Source organism: Anolis carolinensis, chromosome 3 (genome assembly GCF_035594765.1).
Source record: "Anolis carolinensis isolate JA03-04 chromosome 3, rAnoCar3.1.pri, whole genome shotgun sequence".
In the NCBI taxonomy this organism is placed as follows: Eukaryota; Metazoa; Chordata; class Lepidosauria; order Squamata; family Dactyloidae; genus Anolis; species Anolis carolinensis.
Window position 1 is genome coordinate 154855513 of NC_085843.1, and position 17604 is coordinate 154873116.

Here is a 17604-nt window from a genome sequence, read left to right on the forward strand (position 1 = left end):
AAGGATTCTGAAGGTTTATTTATACAATAATTAATGAATTACTTATTTTACAAATAATTGAATTTTTTGTTTTATAAGTGAGTGCAGTGGATAAAAATTATATTTACACCTCAAATCTAAAGAATATATGTTTTAAATATTGGCTTAAGGCCTTCACATTGTAAAGCGCATATTGAAACCTATATTCCGTGATCCCTAGAAAACCTTTCTGCCAAAGAACTTAAAAAAATGCTCAGTAAGCAAAGACGAGCGCAGAAGAAAGCAAAACTTGAAGAGGAGAGAAAGCATGCAGAAAGAGAGAGGCAACAGAAGAATCAAAAGAAGAAACGAGATGAAGAAGAAGAAGAAACTAGCGGTCCCAAGGAGGAGTTAGTACCCGAAAAGCTGGAAAGGGTAAATCCGAGCTTTACTTCTGTAATATTTATATTAATTTATCATAACCCTTTTGGAAATTTCATTTTTCACTGATCTGTTAATCAAAACTCTTGCAGTCATCTAGGGCAATCTGAAATTGAGCTAAAATATAATCAAAACATATTTATATCAATTTTATATACTGTTCTGTCATGTAGTTCCCATATATAGTGAGCATAGTAATTTGGGGGGTGACAAATGTCACTTTGTTCAGGATATACCTGTATATGTATACAAATCCATATGTATACCATGCTCGCAAAACGTGTATGGGTTATGCACGATTGATGAAATGCCACCCTGTACGAATTGGGACAGAAGGCATAAGATAAAAGCGTAATTCTAAGAAATTTTTCCCAGATTTCTTCTTAAATTATGAGGCTTCAAATGATGGCGTGTTTTGTATTTAGAGACTCTAATTTTGTATGGCTCCAATTATATATAACTAACATTTCTTTATTTATTTATTTTGAAACAGGTTGATAATCCATTAGAGGAAGCTATTAAGTTCCTTATACCACTTAAGAGTCTTGTGGCAGATAACATAGACACACACCTGTTAGCATTTGAAATATATTTTAGGAAAGGTAAAGTACATAAAGCTGTGAAATATTATATTACAACTAAATAGATATTTTTGTAATAATTGTATATGTACATTTTCCAAGTATTAAACTTTATTTGATAATAATTTTATATACAGTAATTGCAATCTATATAACATTATATAAATGTTATTATATTGATGGTAATGTTAATGATGACACTGAAAACAAAATACTGTTTTCTTTGCTTTAATGATACATGATCATGCTTCTGGTCATCTAATAATGTTCTGTATAATCCTTTAAAATAGGCACCTAGTGTTGTTTTTCTGTTTGATCCTTCTGTTTCTTTTGCACACACACTTTTTCTCACATATCATTAACAAGTCATGTTGCTTCTTCCTTTGCAACATTACAAAAATACCTTGCTCTGTGTAAAAAGACCTCTGGACCACACCTTTGTCACCTATGGCAATCTTCTCTTGTTTTCCATTGTATTATCTTGTTCCTCTCAAATCTTCTCCAATTTACTCAACTTTTTTGTTGCTCTAATCATATTGGCCAACACACATTTTGGTGCCTTAGGCCTGTTTTTGGATGTATTTTATCTGCTGTTTCCAAAAACAGCTGTACTGTTTGCCCTATCCACTCTACATTTCGAGATACAGAACATTTCGAGATACAGAACATATGTCCTATACCAGTCTTCAGTCTTGCCCATAAAAAAAAATCACGATAGCCATATCTAAGAAACTAGAGCTGATGCGGGCTATCTAATTACATTTTCTGCATTAGTATTCCAAATAACCCTAGGAAAAGGCCTAAAAACCACAACATCAAGATCCTTTTTTGGGCTGTGTAATCTGAGGCCCATCCCTAAATCCATACACTGATGTTTTCAGATCCCATACAAGAGATGTGAGGAAAGTGCAGCCCACCAGATGTTGCACCTCTCAGCACTGGCTTTTCTGACGTTGCAGTATATCAACATCCAGAAGGCTACTCTCCTCACCTTTGTACAGCCTTATCCTCTAAACCAGGCCTGTACAATCTGTGGCCCTCCAGGTGTTTGGGCCTCCAACTCCCAGAAGTCCCAGCCAGCTTATTCAATGGCCAGGAATTCTGGGAGCTGAAGTCCAAATTGTCAAGAAGGCCACAGGTTGCATAGTCCTGCTTTCCTAATCTGTCTACTTTTGTCTCCTTGCATTATCCTTGCCAGTTAGCTCAATTTATCCATCCCTGTCATTCTCATGACTCTCAGAATTAGATAGATTTGCTCCAAATGACTTGAAAACATAAGAAGAGTATGTGCACAGGTATGGAGCGAAGTATAGTATGTTTACAGTAGGCATGGTCAAACTTTGGCCCTCCAGGTGTTTTGGACTTCAACTCCCACAATTCCAAATTGTGGGAGTTGAAATCCAAAACAACTGGAGGACTGAAGTTGGCCCATGCCTGGTTTACAGTAATGTAACCAAAACATTCAGAGCTAAATGAAGTTGTATAAATACATTTTGTATTCTTGTGTTTATGCAGGAAAGTTTCTGTTAATGCTGCAGTCAGTGAAAAGAGCTTTTGCTATCGACAGTAATAATCCATGGCTCCATGAATGTTTGATTAAATTTTCCAAGTGTGGTAAGTTTTTTAAAAAAAATAACAATGTTATAAAACTTATATCTTCAGAATGCTGAGGGAAAAGTGGGCCAGTTTCATGAAACACAAGCAGTATAACAATGTCCTTTTTTATATATTTCTAGTGTCTGATCATAGTAATTTGCCAGAAATAGTGAACAAAGTCCTAACTCAAGAAATGCAGAAGATTTTTATTAGTAAAGATTTGGAAAGTTTTAATGAAGAATTTTTGAAACGCAATTCTACCTCCATACAGCATCTGCTATCAGGTTGGTTTGCAAAAACAGGGCTATGGCTTCCCTTATAGAACCAGTCCATATTGTCTTTTCTTACAAGTCCTGTTGTCTCCTGATATGTCCAAAGTGCAGTCACCTCAGTTTCATAATTTTGGCTTCAGGCCTTGCTCTCAGACCCATTTAATAGCTCTGCTCCAGCACCACATCTCAAATGTGTTAATCCTCTTGTTGTCAGCTTCCTTGACAAGATACATAAAGTTAGGAGATAATATAGCATGGGAAATCCTGACTTTGGTATTACATGATAAAGCTTGACACTTTTAATTCCTTCAGAGTTGCCCTTCCAAGTCTAAGGGTTCCTCTGATTCCTTGACTGCAGACTCTTCATTTTGATTTATGGTAGAATAGTCCTTTTAACTATTTCAGTGTTTTTATTTTCTTAATGTGCTGAAACAGTGTAGTGTACTTCCCTGTAAAATATTCCTTGCTTTACATCTGCCTTGTTTTGTCTTTTCTCTCAGGTGCCAAGATGATGTATTTCCTGGACAGCTCAAGGCAAGAGAAAGCTATTGCTATTGCTACTAGACTAGATGAGACCATAAGGGACAAAAATGTGAAGGTAATTATAGTTACAAAATTGACATTTATTAACTAATCTAAGTTTGGACATTTTCTAGCTTGGGTAAGAACAAATTTTACGTGAGGCCTCAGTTCCCTCAGTTCAAGGTGACTTACAAAAATTAAAGCAAATATGGCCAGCCCCCAGGTTACAGACAAAATAGGCTCTGTAGGTATCTATTCTGACTAACATACAAATCCAACTTAAGTTGGATTTGTATGTTAGTCAGAATAGATACATTAAGTGTAACTCCAGCTATGAATGCGATTTTCCTGCTTCTTGACAGGGGGTTGGACTGGATGGCCCATGAGGTATCTTCCAACTCTATGATTCTATATATACATACACATATTAATTAGTTTTAGACAGCATACTCCTGTGGTGTTTGTTTTGCTGTCTATGCCCCTGTTCGGATTTCACCTCACATTTTGGCTCCTTGTGGAAACAAGGATTGGTGAGAAAGCTTCAGTGGAGACACCTTTTCCCCATGATAACTTTCCCAGGAGTGGATTTCTCTCACTTTCTGTTGTCTCACCCCAGTTCTTAACTATGAGTCGTTTGTAAGCTAGATGTCTGTAACTTGGGGATTGCCTGCATAGATAAAGTTTCACAAATAATCCATTTGTAATGCACATTTTAGAGGGGTTAGAAAGCAGTCTGGGTAGAACATACTGCAAAAAATAGAGCAAAAAAGGGAGAAGGGGGTGCCTTAATTGGTGGGGTGTCTTCATTTAAATAACCTTTGGTGAATCTGCTTTTCTTGTGTGTAGACTTTGACCACGGTTTTGGAGTCCTTGCTTGATGGCAGCTTTGGGCCCTGCCATGCCCAGAGTGAGGAATACCGGATAGCATGCCACAAACTGTTTCCTTTAGCATCTGCCTTTGTAACTCCCACAAATGAAGAAGACGGTTGCTTTGCGTCAATGAACCATACAACTATTAATTACGACTTACTGTCCAATGAAATTTAAATTGGGAAAGGGAGCTCCTTTCTGTCTCGGACTGATTGCGCAGAAACAGATCAGGGCCTTCTTCTCCAGGCTACCTTGGAACAATTCAGATGTCAAACAGGCCATTTGGTGAAAACATACTGTGCTATAAGCTCATTTCCCCGCAACAAGAGCTGCAACTATTTATGTAAACACTTATTCTCTGAGTAATACCGGGGATGTTTATACTGTACAGTTATGAATATTTCTATCCTAAATCATGGACACTGGAGATCGACTATTCACATAAATAAATATTGTTACATAGAAAAACAAATACCATCATTTCTTACAAAACATATCAGATGAGCAAGGTTGGTAAATTAGGATGGATATATTGCTGCATGTCTTGTCTACTATTTTCAGCTTTTTTAAAAAAAATGTTTGTTTCAAAGCACAAATTTTGATCATCGAAGATGGCAATTTTCTGCCAGTTCAAGTGTTATATGAAAAGAGTGCGGAATCAATTTGAAAAGTTTGTTTGTGTTTTTAATTTTTTTAAGCAATTAACCTATTTTCCCCATAGCTATTCATTCAAATAATTTAATAAATTCTATAAAATGATGAATGCCCAATGTAACTGTTTAAATACTTGTTTCTTTATGATCTATTCATTTTGAAACATTATTCTACTTGAAAAACTGAAAAATATAGTAGGATAGAATATCCTGTCTGCATAATGTATTCTGTTTACAATCCCGACCTGTAAAACTCAAGAAGTGAACTTATATTTCAAGTTTTGCTAATATGCCATTGCTTTATGTTATACAAAGCAATTAGCATTTAAGGTGTACTTAAATAAATGAAAGTGAGCACAATCAGTGTGACTACAAATCACAGTTAACATTTTTCTTTGTATTTTGGTGTATTGACATGAATGCATTATGTATACAGCATATCCAGTTTTTAATTCAACTGTCTTAAATATCTTACTTCAGGACATAGATATTCATTACAACTTTATATAAGCTGCAAACAGAACTTAAAGTACACTGTGGCTTGTACAGAAAATTCATTTTCGGGAAAATAATGAAACCGGTTTGCATTTTAAGGTTAATATAACTATTAAAGTAATAACTACTTAGGCCCAATGCAAAATGCAAGAAGGGATGTTTCTCAAGACAAACGGTTCTCATCAACATAGTCTCCTTTGTCATCTGCATAGAATCAGTAGTTGAAAGAAAGCTCACTGTAAAATAATGCCAACCAGTATATTGCTGTAATAAATTATTTTGTACACAATGACTCTTGTTTTGTGGTTTTGCTTAATATCCTGAGTGTTTATCTTCTTTGAATAAGGCTAAAGCTTCAGAATTGTTGTAGAAAAGTATATATATAACATGGGAAGAGTGTTGCAGATTTCATGTACAATTTATTGGAAGGCTATATATCTGCTTATATTTTGAATTCTCCTTAGTTAAAAAGAGTTATCTTTTGACTCTTTATTTATTTATTTATTTCCAGAATTTATACCCTGCCCTTCACACCCGGGGGGACTCAGGGCGGCTTACAACAGTTGGCAACATTTAATGCCAAGAACATAATAATAAAACAAAAACAGTACATATAATCAATTAAAACTATAAAAATACATCATTAAAATACATTATAAAAATTAAAACATATGTAAATTAGATCCATTTGTCTAAAAACCTCATGCTTCAGCCTTCAATCGGACCATGTCGACGTTATCATATTACTTGTTAAAAGCTTGTGCACACAGCCATGTTTTCACAGCCTTTCTGAAACCCAGAAGAGTTGGGGCTTGTCGGATATTTGTGGGGAGGGTGTTCCACAGCCGGGGAGCCACCACCGAGAAAGCCCTGTCCCTCGTTCCCACCAACCACGCCTGCGAGGCAGGTGGGACCGAGAGCAGGGCCTCTTTAACGGCGCTCCATGCAGTCATGCCGGCCACATGACCTTGGAGGTGTCTACGGACAACGCTGGCTCTTTGGCTTAGAAATGGAGATGAGCACCAACCCCCAGAGTCAGACATGACTGGACTTAACATCAGGACTTAACGACTTAACCTTTACCTTTGACTCTTTGACAAGGTTTCTAACATAATGTTGCCTTCTAGCCAGTAGAGGGCAGGCTACACTTGTTTTTGTTATACAAGTATTACAAATTATCCTGATTTGACTCGCCTTTGGGTAGTACTCCGTCTCCAGAATAAGGATAATAGCATAAACATAATAATCATAATTATTATGATTATGATTATGATTTTAGATCTTATTCTTCGAGGCAGGTTACAACTTAGCTAAAAACACATAATCATCGTAAACATACAAAACATGCACACTAAACATTTCTAGATTAAAATATACTGAACAAAAGATGTGTGTTGAAAATTCACGATTAACAATGATTGGGTAGGCCTGCAAAAAGAGATTTACTTTACATGCTTGTTGGAAAGATCTCAGCAAGCTAATATTCATACTGTGAAGTGCATTATGTTGGTGGTTAGTTCTCGTTGTGATGCTAAAGATAGTGTCTTGCAGCAGTATTTATTTTTTCACATTTTGTCTTGGGAACAGAAATTATTTATTTGGCATTATATTCACCTGATGCACACAGGATATTTACAACTGTGAAGTGCCAAATACATTTTTCTGTTTTGGCTGAATAACATACTTCATCCCCCCAAGGCCTTTCCTGGTGATGCAAACAGGAGGGGACTACCAAACTCTTGTTTTGGGGGCTTTTGGGGATCTGGTTGGCTACTACGGGAATACACCTGATCCCGCAGGGTTCTGCTTACCATCTTAAAAATGAAAATGCAATTGATAGTGTTTGGATATAGGTCAAAGATTTGAACACAGCCGTCCTTAAAATATACATCTAATTTTTTAGGAAAAAAAGGGGAGCCTCTGCTCCCACAGAGAGATAGCTAGTTAAAGAGAGAAAACATTTCATCTCAAAATGATCAGCAACATTAACAGCAAATCTTGCTCCCTTTAAAAAGGCAAAAAAAAAAAACTTTGCAGCTTGAGCTAAAGGAAGAACTGCTTCTTCCAACAGCATTGTTGCGTGTTTAACAATAATATTTGCTAAACATAATCTTTCAGCATCTTGATGCTCTTCAAAACGAAGTGAAACTACAGTTTTCTTTATCCTCAGAATCACAAGCTTTATGTTATTCCTATTTGACAATCAGAAGATTTATGTTAAGCTGCCAGTGTACTAAATCCTGCATGTCCACTTGATGCATTGGAATCTTATGGTTTGTGTGATTGTTGGAGGCTGGCGAGACAAGCTAGAATTTTCTGCCGAAAACTGAAGGGATAAGATCCTAGCGGAAGTGTCCAAGACAGATTCTATCTGCATGTGATTGTGCCTGTGCACATACACATATCGTCACCCACTTCCTATTGCCTTGAGGAACTCGCTTCCAGATCACTGGTTTAAAGCACAGAGCAGCTTTTTCAGCATCTGTAAATTATTATGTTGATGCCTTCTTGGCCCCAGTCCGAGTTCTGTTAGTCATCTTCTCACATTACAAAATTGAGGGGATCATAAGAAGTTCCATTGCCAATTTCAGTAGCAGCCTCTGGGTTCAAATGTATTTATTCAATTCTCCTAAAATAGAATTTTGAAAGCAGATTGTTAAAAAGTGTTCATATGAATATATAATTCAGTCCTTGAAGCCTTGAATTATGTAATTTATGTAGACTGCTTCCAATGACTTCTATTTGGATTAGGTTTTGACACTATGTATTTTAATATTGATGGAAACAAGTCTTGTCAACCTCAACTTTCTGAGGTCTGCATGTCTAAATCTAATTTGCATAATTATATTAATTTTTGTCTTTTTCTGAATTAGGTATATCATGAAAAGCTAGATAGGATGTCAGATAACTATGTTAAGTTGTCTTGACATTCACCTCGATGACCCTTGAACATCAAGATGTAACTACAATTTGCAGCTTGTTTGTTCTTGCTATTCTTTTGGCATCAAGCAATATATGATATAACATACATTATACTTCTGTCTACAGCTATGCCCCCCTAAGAGAACTGCCAATTAGCCAATGGAGTAGATAAGGCACAGAACAGAAATGCAATGTTGTGTTCCAATTGTTTTCAAATATTTGCTTTTCTTTACAGCAGAAAATGTAGAAGATATATATGGAAAGAATTCAGCGACCTCTTTCTACAAGCTAATATAACATCTATTCTTGTACTGTGCATTTGGATGGCCCAATGTTGCTGTTCTAGGAGAAAGAATATTTCAGTCCCAGGACTTATTTATTTGATAGTCGTTCAGTCTGCACATTCATTTAAAAATAAATGCCAATAGGTTTAATGCAGGGGCTGCATTAACTCAGGGTTCAAAAAGGGCTGAGACAAATTCATGAAGTGTTATAATGTCACTTCTGGGTGCCCTGGGACAACATAGAGATGAAAATAGACTCCTGCCCCCAATGCAATTGCCCACCTTTGGTTTAATGGGATAAGCAACTATACAGTGGAACCAGATACAACACATATTTGCAAGAAATAAATTGGAAAAGTCAGTACTAGTTTCATGTTACACATTTCTATAAAATGTGCTAAATTTCCAGTTTTTGACTGGTTCAAGTAATCAACACTAGGCCATTTGTTAGAAATTGAAAAATCAATTTTAAAGAAAAGAGTGCTTGGAGCACATGTCATGCACATGATACATGCACACTATGCATAAGAAAAATGAATGGACAAATGTATACACAAAATTTGATGCAGCGGCTGCATTCACCAGCCTGTGTCATATTTCCCAGGCTTCCCGGTATATAGAAGCAAAGACAAGTAAAGAGCAGTAGTATGCCTGGTCATCCATAACTCAATATTATTAATACACAGGTTAAAAAGCACTAGTCTGGAAACAAAACCTTAGCAAGCCTGGTTTTATATCTCTCCATTACAACAACTCCATTTATTTTTATCGCATTGCCTCTTGTTTTTTTTTTTTTGAACATGTGCCATAATCACTTCTATCCAAATTGATAGCAAATTCTAAAAAGTAAGATTGATTCTTCATCAAGGTCTGCTATAATTGGGTTCCCACACCTGTGAAGAACTGTGTGTTAGCTGTGCAGCTGTCTAGAGCCCTCCCTCTAACTACTTCTATACTGCTCATAGGTTTAAACATTCCTATCATACTTAGGGTTTTTTTGTTTTTCTTTTTTGTTTTTTTGGTAATATGCTCCTCAAAGTAGATTTCTGAGCCCCTCATTGACTCATGACATTTCTTTTGCCAGTTTTGCAACTGAGCTGCACATTGCATTCCAGAAAGCTGTCAGAAATGAGGTGCATGCTCCAGCCCAGGGAATTGCCACATGGAACTCTGCTCATCTTCATAGTACTGAAATCTGTTACATGGAAAAGTTTTACCTTCTTAATTATTCTTTCTAATTCTCCTTTTATAAAAAAAACAACAACAATATAATCCCTTTTAGAGAAGCAAGATCTCTTTCAAAGTCAAATGTTCTAAACAAAAACATTTACAAAGTGCTGGACATCTCTGGCAATTGTTCACTTATACATCATTGGATCAAATGTTGGCTACTGTTTCCGATTTGGCAGTTACGACTTCAGGCATCATTTCCACCTATTTCACCTGTGCTGCTTCCAAAATGTGATTTTTTTTCCTATTTGAATAAGATGGACAGGTGGATTGGAAGGAGTGCCAGAAAGTAGTACAGATGGGAAAATTCAGATATTCATAATAGGTAATAACTCATGGCTGAGTATGATTGTCTTCCAGAAATAGTCTTGGCGGTGGATTTATAAATGACTGTGAATACCTATTCTGAATCCACATTTCACAAAGAGGACATTGATTTCCAGATGGAAAAAGTCCCAACAAAGATTTGCTTGACATGCCTTCCTCTTGACACATTTCTCCCTCTATTCATGCCTCTTCAAAATCCATATCACTGTTGGTAACAGCTGGTCTCCAGTTACAAAGCTAGAGTAGTCGGACCTACCAGTTCTGGGTAAGTATACTATAGATATTCAAATATTGGTGATCTTTTGAGCATCCCATGGGCGGGAGGCTGCCAGAGGGGGGGGAAAACCTTTATGCTATTAGGTAAAGAAGGAATTTGAGAAAGTGTTGCCTGTTACCTGGTTGTGTGGCATGCAACACCTGCTCATATTTTTGCTCTACACAACCATTAAATGTACAAGGGGCCTCTAAGGAGAAGATCTCAGGGGAAGAATTAAAGTGTGACTTGAAAACTAAATCCTGACTTTAGAGAGAAGCCACCAGTCAATAACTGGTGTGTATAGCAGAGGAAAATATGGCTTGCAGAAAACAAGTCTGCTCCCTCTTCCTTATGACACCCTTCCACATATTTATACATGGCTATCATGTCTCCTCTCAACCTTCTCTCCTGCAGGCTCAACATATCCAGCTCTTTAAGATGCTCCTCACAGGGCATGGTTTCCAGACCTTTTAGTCATTTTAGTCACCCTCCTCTGGACACCTCCTCGGGATACCTTTCCCCTGGTAGCACAATGAGTTAAACCCTTATGATGGAAGGACTGCTGACTTGAAAGTTGGGTTGCTGACCTGAAGGTTGCCAGTTCGAATCCAACCCGAGGAGAGTGCGGATGAGCTCCCTCTGTCAGCTCCAGCTCCGTGTGGGGACATGAGAGAAGCCTCCTTCAAGGATGCTAAAACATCAAACATCCGGGCATCCCCTAAGCAATGTCTCTGCAAACGACCAATTCTCTCACACCAGAAGCAACTTGCATGGAAAAAAATATTGCCAATATCTCTTTTGAATTGTGGTGCACAAAATTGGACAGTATTCCAGGTGAGGTCTAACAAAAGCAGAGTAAAGAAGCACCATGACCTTCCTCGGTCTAGACACTCAACTCCTTTTGATGCAGCCCAAAATCCCATTGCCTTTTTAGCTCCTGCATCACACTGTTAGCTCATGTTCAACTTCTTGTCCACGAAGGCTCCCAAGTTTTTTTTTTACATGTACTGTTGTCAAGCCAGGTGTCACCCATTCTGTATCTGTGCATTTCATTTTTTCTGCTTAAGTAAAGTATGCTACACTTCTCCTTGTTGATTTTTTTGTTACTTTTGGCCAATCTGCTTTCTAATCTATTGAGATCATTTTGAACCCCGATCTTGCATTAGCTATCTCTCTTGATTTGGTGTCATCTGCAAACTTGATAAGCATGCCCTCTAAACATTCATCTAAGTAATTAATAAAGACGTTGAACAGCCCCAGCACCAGGCCAAGGACTGCACCCTGCGGCATTCCTTTCCATGGTCATTTCTTTCCATGTTGAAGAGCAACTCAATTGCCTTGGACCTTCTACAGAGAATAAATTAAGTGCCCTGATTTAGGAATGAGGCTTAGCCCACCTTAGCCTGCTGTGAATTGTGTAGTTCGCTCACTGGAGGGGCGGACCTTCCTGCTGTTCTTGGAATCCAAGCTCCAGCAGCTTTAACCAGCATTGCCAGTGGCATTTTATTTATCGTGTCAGAAGCGAATTAAAAATACAGTTATAATGCATTTAAAAAACACAAAGTTAAAAACTTGGCATTGTACTAAATTTCTTTTGACCAGAGGCTGGCCACTTAAGAATGCCTCTGGTGTCGCTGTAATGAGGTTCTCCATTGTGCATGTAGCAGGGCTCAGACTGCATTGTCGTAAGTGGTCTGTGGTTTGCTCTTCTCCACACTCGCATGTTGCAGACTCCACTTTGTAGCCCCATTTCTTAAGATTGGTTCTGCATCTTGTAGTACCAGAACACGGTCTGTTCAGCGCCTTCCAAGTCACCCAGTCTTGTGTGCCATGGGGGGGGGGGTTCTCATGCGGTCTCAAGTACAGTTGATGGGAACAAGCAGGCCTTCTCTGTGATCACCCCCTGCATCTGGAACTCCCTGCTTAAAACATATTTTTGTTCTTTAGCTTACAGAGGATTAAGATACTAGGTTTTACAACCTTGACTAGAACATGGCACCTTACTCTGGCTGGTTGGTGGTGGATAAATTATATAACAATAGATGTATATGTTTTATTTAAGTATTTAAACTTTGTGAGTAGTTGTTATAACTTGTTATAGATGTTTTAGTCATGGGGCTATCTGTTCATTTTGTATTGCTTTATGGCATTGGATGTTTGCCATCCTTTGTTGGAAACCACCCTGAGTCCCCTTAGGGAGATAGGATGGGCGACAAATAAAATTGTTGTTGTTTTTGTTGTTGTTATCAGCCTTTGTTTGAGGTTCTAAGTTTTAGCCTGCCAATTTTGGACACTTGTTTGTTAAGTTGTTCCTGTGAGTATCTGTGTAAATCTTAGGAAGCTGTTTCTTGATTTAAGATGTTGGCATGCTGATTGATATCCAGAGGATGGGCTGGAGATGTCAATGCCTTGGTCCTTTCATAACTGGCTGCAACTTCCCAGTGGATATCAGGTGGTACAATACCAGCAGTATAATTTCTCCAGCAGTGTAGGGCGTAGACTGATAATATGCCATGTCTCATTAAGAGCCACATCCACCGTTTTAACGTGGTGAGATGTGTTCCATATTGGATATGCGTATTCAGCAACAGAGTGGCAAAGTGCAAGGACATATGGAACGGAAGGCTGGGAACTGTGGTGCAATACCATCTGGTTGTTGTTTATTTGTTCAGTTGCTTCCGACTCTTTGTGACCCCATGGACCAGACCATGACAGAGCTCCCTGTTGGCCCTCGCCAACCTCATCTCCTTTAAGATCAGGCCAGTCACTTCAAGGATACCATCCATCCACCTTGCCCTTGGTTGACCCCTCTTCCTTTTTCCTTCCTTTTTCCCCAGCAACATTATCTTCTCCAAGCTTTCCTGTCTTCTCATTATGTAGCCAAAATACTTTAATTTTTTGCTTCTAATATCCTTCCCTCCCATGAGCAGTCAGGCATTATTTCCTAAAGTATGGACTGGTTTGATCTTCTTGCAGTCCAAGGCACTCTCAGAATTTTCCTCCAACACCACAGTCCAAAAGTGTCACTCAGTTACCAGTGTGATGTCTCTACCCTTAACCATTTTATCAAGATGAGTCACTGCTCTCCTCCCAAAAAGTAAACTGATTTCCTGTCTGCAGTCTGTGTCTGCAGTAATCTTCATGCCTAGAAATACAAAGTCTGTCACTGCCTCCTCGTTTTCTCCCTCTATTTGCCAGTTATCAATCTGTCTGGTTGCCATAATCTTGGTTTTCTTGATATTTAACTGCGACACAACTTTTGCACTTACTTTTTTCACCTTGGCTATAAGGCTCCTAAGCTCCTCCTCGCTTTCAGCCATCAGCGTAGTATCATCTGTATATCTAAGGTTGTTAATGTTTCTTCAAGCAATTTTAACTCCAGCCTTGGATTCATCAAGTCCCACATGTTGCATGATGTGTGAGAGTATGCAGCCCTGCCATACTCCTTTCCCAATTTTGAACTTGTTGTTCTGTGGTGTGTTCATACTGTCGTTACTTGGTCGTTATAAAGATTCCTCAGGAGACAGACAAGGTGACTGGAGGAGGATTGTCACCTTGAGGTAGTGAGGGGGCTTGCGTGTTCCAATGAATCTGTGGGCACAATCACGGGAGTCACACACTCCCATGAGTGGCCACAGGGGAGGATCCAGACCAAGAACAATCCGAAGACCCAAAGACCTCAACGGCGGAGCAGGCGGAGGATAACATGGTACATGTTACAACGGCTGTGAAAGCGGAAGAAGGCTGCAACAGACTGACAAGCCACTCTCGTTGTGTTAATCACCCCACTGCTGGGACCTCAATCTGTGAAGACTGTGTGTTGACCGGCTGTGCACCGACCTCCACACATTAAAAAAAATCACGCACAGGCGTCTTCCAAGAAACGGAGGACCATCGTCCTTGAACTACGAGGGATGGCCTAAGAAGAAAGACTGGAGGAGGATATCATTCTCACCCATCTAGTGGCAGTAGGAGCAGACACTTTGCCGTGGCTTTTCTCTGAAAGGGTTGTTGAGAGTTTTCTGGGCTGTATGCCCATGTTCCAGAAGCATTCTCTCCTGACGTTTTGCCCACAACTGTGGCAGGCATCCTCAGAGGCTGTGAGGTATATTGGAAAACTAAGCAAGGAAGGTTTATATAATTTGTGGAAGGTCTAGGGTGGGAGAAAGAACTCTTGTCTGTTAGAGGCCAGTGTGAAAGGCTGGCGTTGCTGAGGGGAGGCCCAGGTGCCTCAGGAATAAGAAGGCCTTGGTGGCGTCCTGCTCTCAAGTGAGAAGGCGGAAGGAGAGGGGAGGCAAGGAGGCCCGAAGACAAGCCAACCCTGAGCCAAGGGGCGACTCCCAACCTTGCCCGCAGGATTCCTGGCAGGTGTCCGATCCGTGTGGGGCCTCTGAGGGGCGAGGGCTCCAACTTGGAGGCCCAAAGGCAACCTGGTGACCGTTGCGGGGAGAGGAGCCTGCGCGCGCACCTGGCGCCCTCAGCAGCCTTCGCCAGGAGGGAGCGCCTGCCCTGCCCCGCCCTCCAGAAAGGGGCTCGTGGGAGCGAAGCCACGCCCACCTACCCCCGCGCGCGCTCCGCTCCTCCCTCCTTCTCTCGCTCGCTTCCCCTCAGAGTCCGAGCGGCGGTGCCCGATGGAGGGAGAAAGGCTCCCGCGCTGAGGCTGAGGAGGAAGGGGCCGCCTCTCTCAGCCCCTCTGAGGGGACCATGAAGCCGTTCAAGGGGCAAAGTTCCTCCGCCGGCAAAGGTGAGTCTGAGGAAGAAGGGAGGCGCTCTGTCAAGCTTTTCTCTCAGCTCAGGGCTTCCTTGAATGCTGCTGCCCCTTCTCGCCACTGTTCGGCTGGGATGCTTTGGGGGTTTTGAGGGGGGCGGGGTCCTCCCTGGGTTTTGGGGCGCCTCTTTCGACAGGTACGGGGGGAGGAGGAGGGAGACGAGCTCGTTCCCGCTCTTTTGGACCCTTGCTCCACTTAGAACCTGAGGCGGCTTTGGACCCCCCTCATTAAAGGGACATAGCTTTAGACAGGGCTGCCTTTCAGAGGGCGGCAAACTTCTCCCAGGATCTGGGTTGCACTGAGTCTTCTGGGCTGTATGGCCATGCTCCAGAAGCATTGTCTCCTGACGTTTCGCCCACATCTATGACAGGGAGACCCCCCCTTGGCGCAGTGGGTTAAACCCTTGTGCCGGCAGGACTGATGACTTGAACGTTGGGTTGCTAAAGGTTGGGTTGCTGAGCTGAAGGTTCAAATCCAACCCGAGGAGAGCACGGATGAGCTCCCTCTATCAGCTCCAGCTCCATGCGGGAACATGAGGGAAGCCTCCCACAAGGATGGTAAAAACATCAAAACATCTGGGCGTTCCCTGTGCCACGTCCTTGCAGACTACCAATTCTCTCACACCAGAAGGGACTTGCAGTTTCTCAAGTCACTCCTGACACACACAAAATCCTCAACGGTTGTGAAGTCTGTTCAAAACTAAAACGATGCAATATATGAAACACCCACATCTATGGCAGGCATCCTCAGAAGTGTGAGGTCTGTTGGAAACTAGGCAAGTGGGGTTTATATATCTGTGGAAGTTCCAGGGTGGGAGAAGGAACTCTTGTCTGTTGGAGGCAAGTGCGAATGTTGCAACTAATCACTTTGATTAGCATTGAAAAGCCTTGCGTTTCAAGGCCTGGCTGATTCCTCCCTGGGGGAATCCTTTGTTGGGAGTTGTTAGCTGGCCCTGATTGATTCATGTCTGCAATGTGGACAATTTCAACAGAAAGAAGGAAACGATGAAAATGAACAAAATCTGGCAACCAGTATTTTTAAAAAACTAAAATCAGAACAGTATATAAAGAACAACACTCAGAAAACGGGAATTCCAGACATGAAACAATCAGGGAGAGCTAACACCTCCTAACAAAGGATTTTCCCAGACAGGAAGAAGCCAGGACACAGGGCCATCAAATGCTAATCAAGGTGATAAATTACAACAACCACACCTGCCTCCAACAGACAAGAGTTCTTTCTCCCAACCTGGATCTTCCACAGATATATAAACCTCATTGACTTAGTTTCCAATATACCTCACAACCTCTGAGGATGCCTGCCATAGATGTAGGTGAAATGTCAGGAGAGAATGCCTCTGGAACATGGCCATACAGCTTGAAAAATTCACAGCAATCCAGTGATTTTGGCTATGAAAGCCTTCGACAACACAAACCTTAAAAATGTGGAATAAACATCTAAAACTGAGATCTCTTCAACACAGCTGTATAAAATCTCACATTATCTGCTTTGAACTGGAATATGTGGCAGTGTGGACTCAGGGCTCTTCCACACAGAGATATGACCCAAAATATCAAGGCAGAAAATCCCACCATATCTTCTTTGAACTGGGTTATCTATGTCCACACTGCCATATATTCCAGTTCAAAGCAGAAAATGTGGGATTTTATTCAGCTATGTGGAAGGATACTCAGATAACCCAGTTCAAAGCAGATATTGTGGATTATCTGCTTTGATATTCTGAGTTATATGGCTGTGTGGAAGGGCCTCGAGAAGCCCTGGCCCTCCAGCGCTCTAACTGGAGGACAATCGATTTCAAGGAGTGTATTTTAATTGAATTTATGTTCAATAAAAAAAATAGTTCTGTTGTTGTGGATTTTGAAGAGGCACAAATAGAGAGTGAAAGGGAGAAACATGCCAAGAGAAAGGCATGTCAAGCAGACACTTGTCGGGACCGTCTTCCATCTGGAAATTGATGTCTTCATTGTGACAAACCATGTGGATCCAGAATAGGTCTTCACAGTTCCTTACAGACCCACCACCAAACTTCTGGAAGAGAATAATTCTTGGCCACAAGTGAAAGCCTATGAGGACTACCCATCAAAAGGCACTGTGGGAAGCATCATTACGGTGATCCCTCGTGGCTGAGTATGATTCTTTTCCAGAAGTAGAGTTTTGGCAGTGAGTGACTATAGAGACTTATTGGCTTGATGTGCCTTCCTCTTGGCACGTTTCTCCCTTTCGCTCCTCTGTGCCTCTTCAACATCCACAACAACAGAGCTATTATTATTCCCTCCTTCAATATGCACCAGTGGTTCCCAACCTTTGGGCCTCCAGGTGTTTTGGACTTCAACTCCCAGAAATCCTTGAGATGTTGAAAGCCCTCGTTGCAGCTGCTTGGACCTGTTCAATTGCCCCAAAAGGATGT

The 17604-nt window shown here is 40.7% G+C and overlaps 2 protein-coding genes and 1 long non-coding RNA gene across 6 annotated transcripts in view; 2 read left to right on the forward strand and 1 right to left on the reverse strand.

Moving 5' to 3' along the window:
• The window catches only part of naa16 (N-alpha-acetyltransferase 16, NatA auxiliary subunit), a 40526-nt gene extending 34849 nt beyond the window's left edge, over nucleotides 1–5677 (forward strand). The window contains exons 15-20 of the mRNA XM_003218630.4: nucleotides 200–393; nucleotides 893–1001; nucleotides 2496–2594; nucleotides 2717–2860; nucleotides 3349–3446; nucleotides 4217–5677. Coding sequence (XP_003218678.2) covers nucleotides 200–393; nucleotides 893–1001; nucleotides 2496–2594; nucleotides 2717–2860; nucleotides 3349–3446; nucleotides 4217–4417 — 845 coding nt within the window. The 3' untranslated portion in view covers nucleotides 4418–5677. The remainder of the gene's footprint in view (nucleotides 1–199; nucleotides 394–892; nucleotides 1002–2495; nucleotides 2595–2716; nucleotides 2861–3348; nucleotides 3447–4216) is intronic.
• A 185-nt stretch (nucleotides 5678–5862) lies between these two features.
• LOC134297619 (uncharacterized) lies at nucleotides 5863–14980 on the reverse strand. Its single transcript, XR_010004421.1, has 2 exons — nucleotides 10995–14980; nucleotides 5863–8017 (listed from the first exon to the last, which is right to left on the reverse strand). It is a non-coding gene; the product is annotated as an uncharacterized LOC134297619 (long non-coding RNA).
• A 14-nt stretch (nucleotides 14981–14994) lies between these two features.
• The window catches only part of rgcc (regulator of cell cycle), a 30535-nt gene continuing 27925 nt past the window's right edge, over nucleotides 14995–17604 (forward strand). For all 4 annotated transcript variants that reach the window (XR_010004419.1, XR_010004420.1, XM_062975603.1 and 1 more), the window contains exon 1: nucleotides 14995–15151. Coding sequence is in view for 2 of the 4 variants with exons in the window: in XM_062975603.1 (XP_062831673.1) it covers nucleotides 15112–15151 (40 nt within the window). In the remaining 2 variants the exon portion in view is untranslated. The remainder of the gene's footprint in view (nucleotides 15152–17604) is intronic.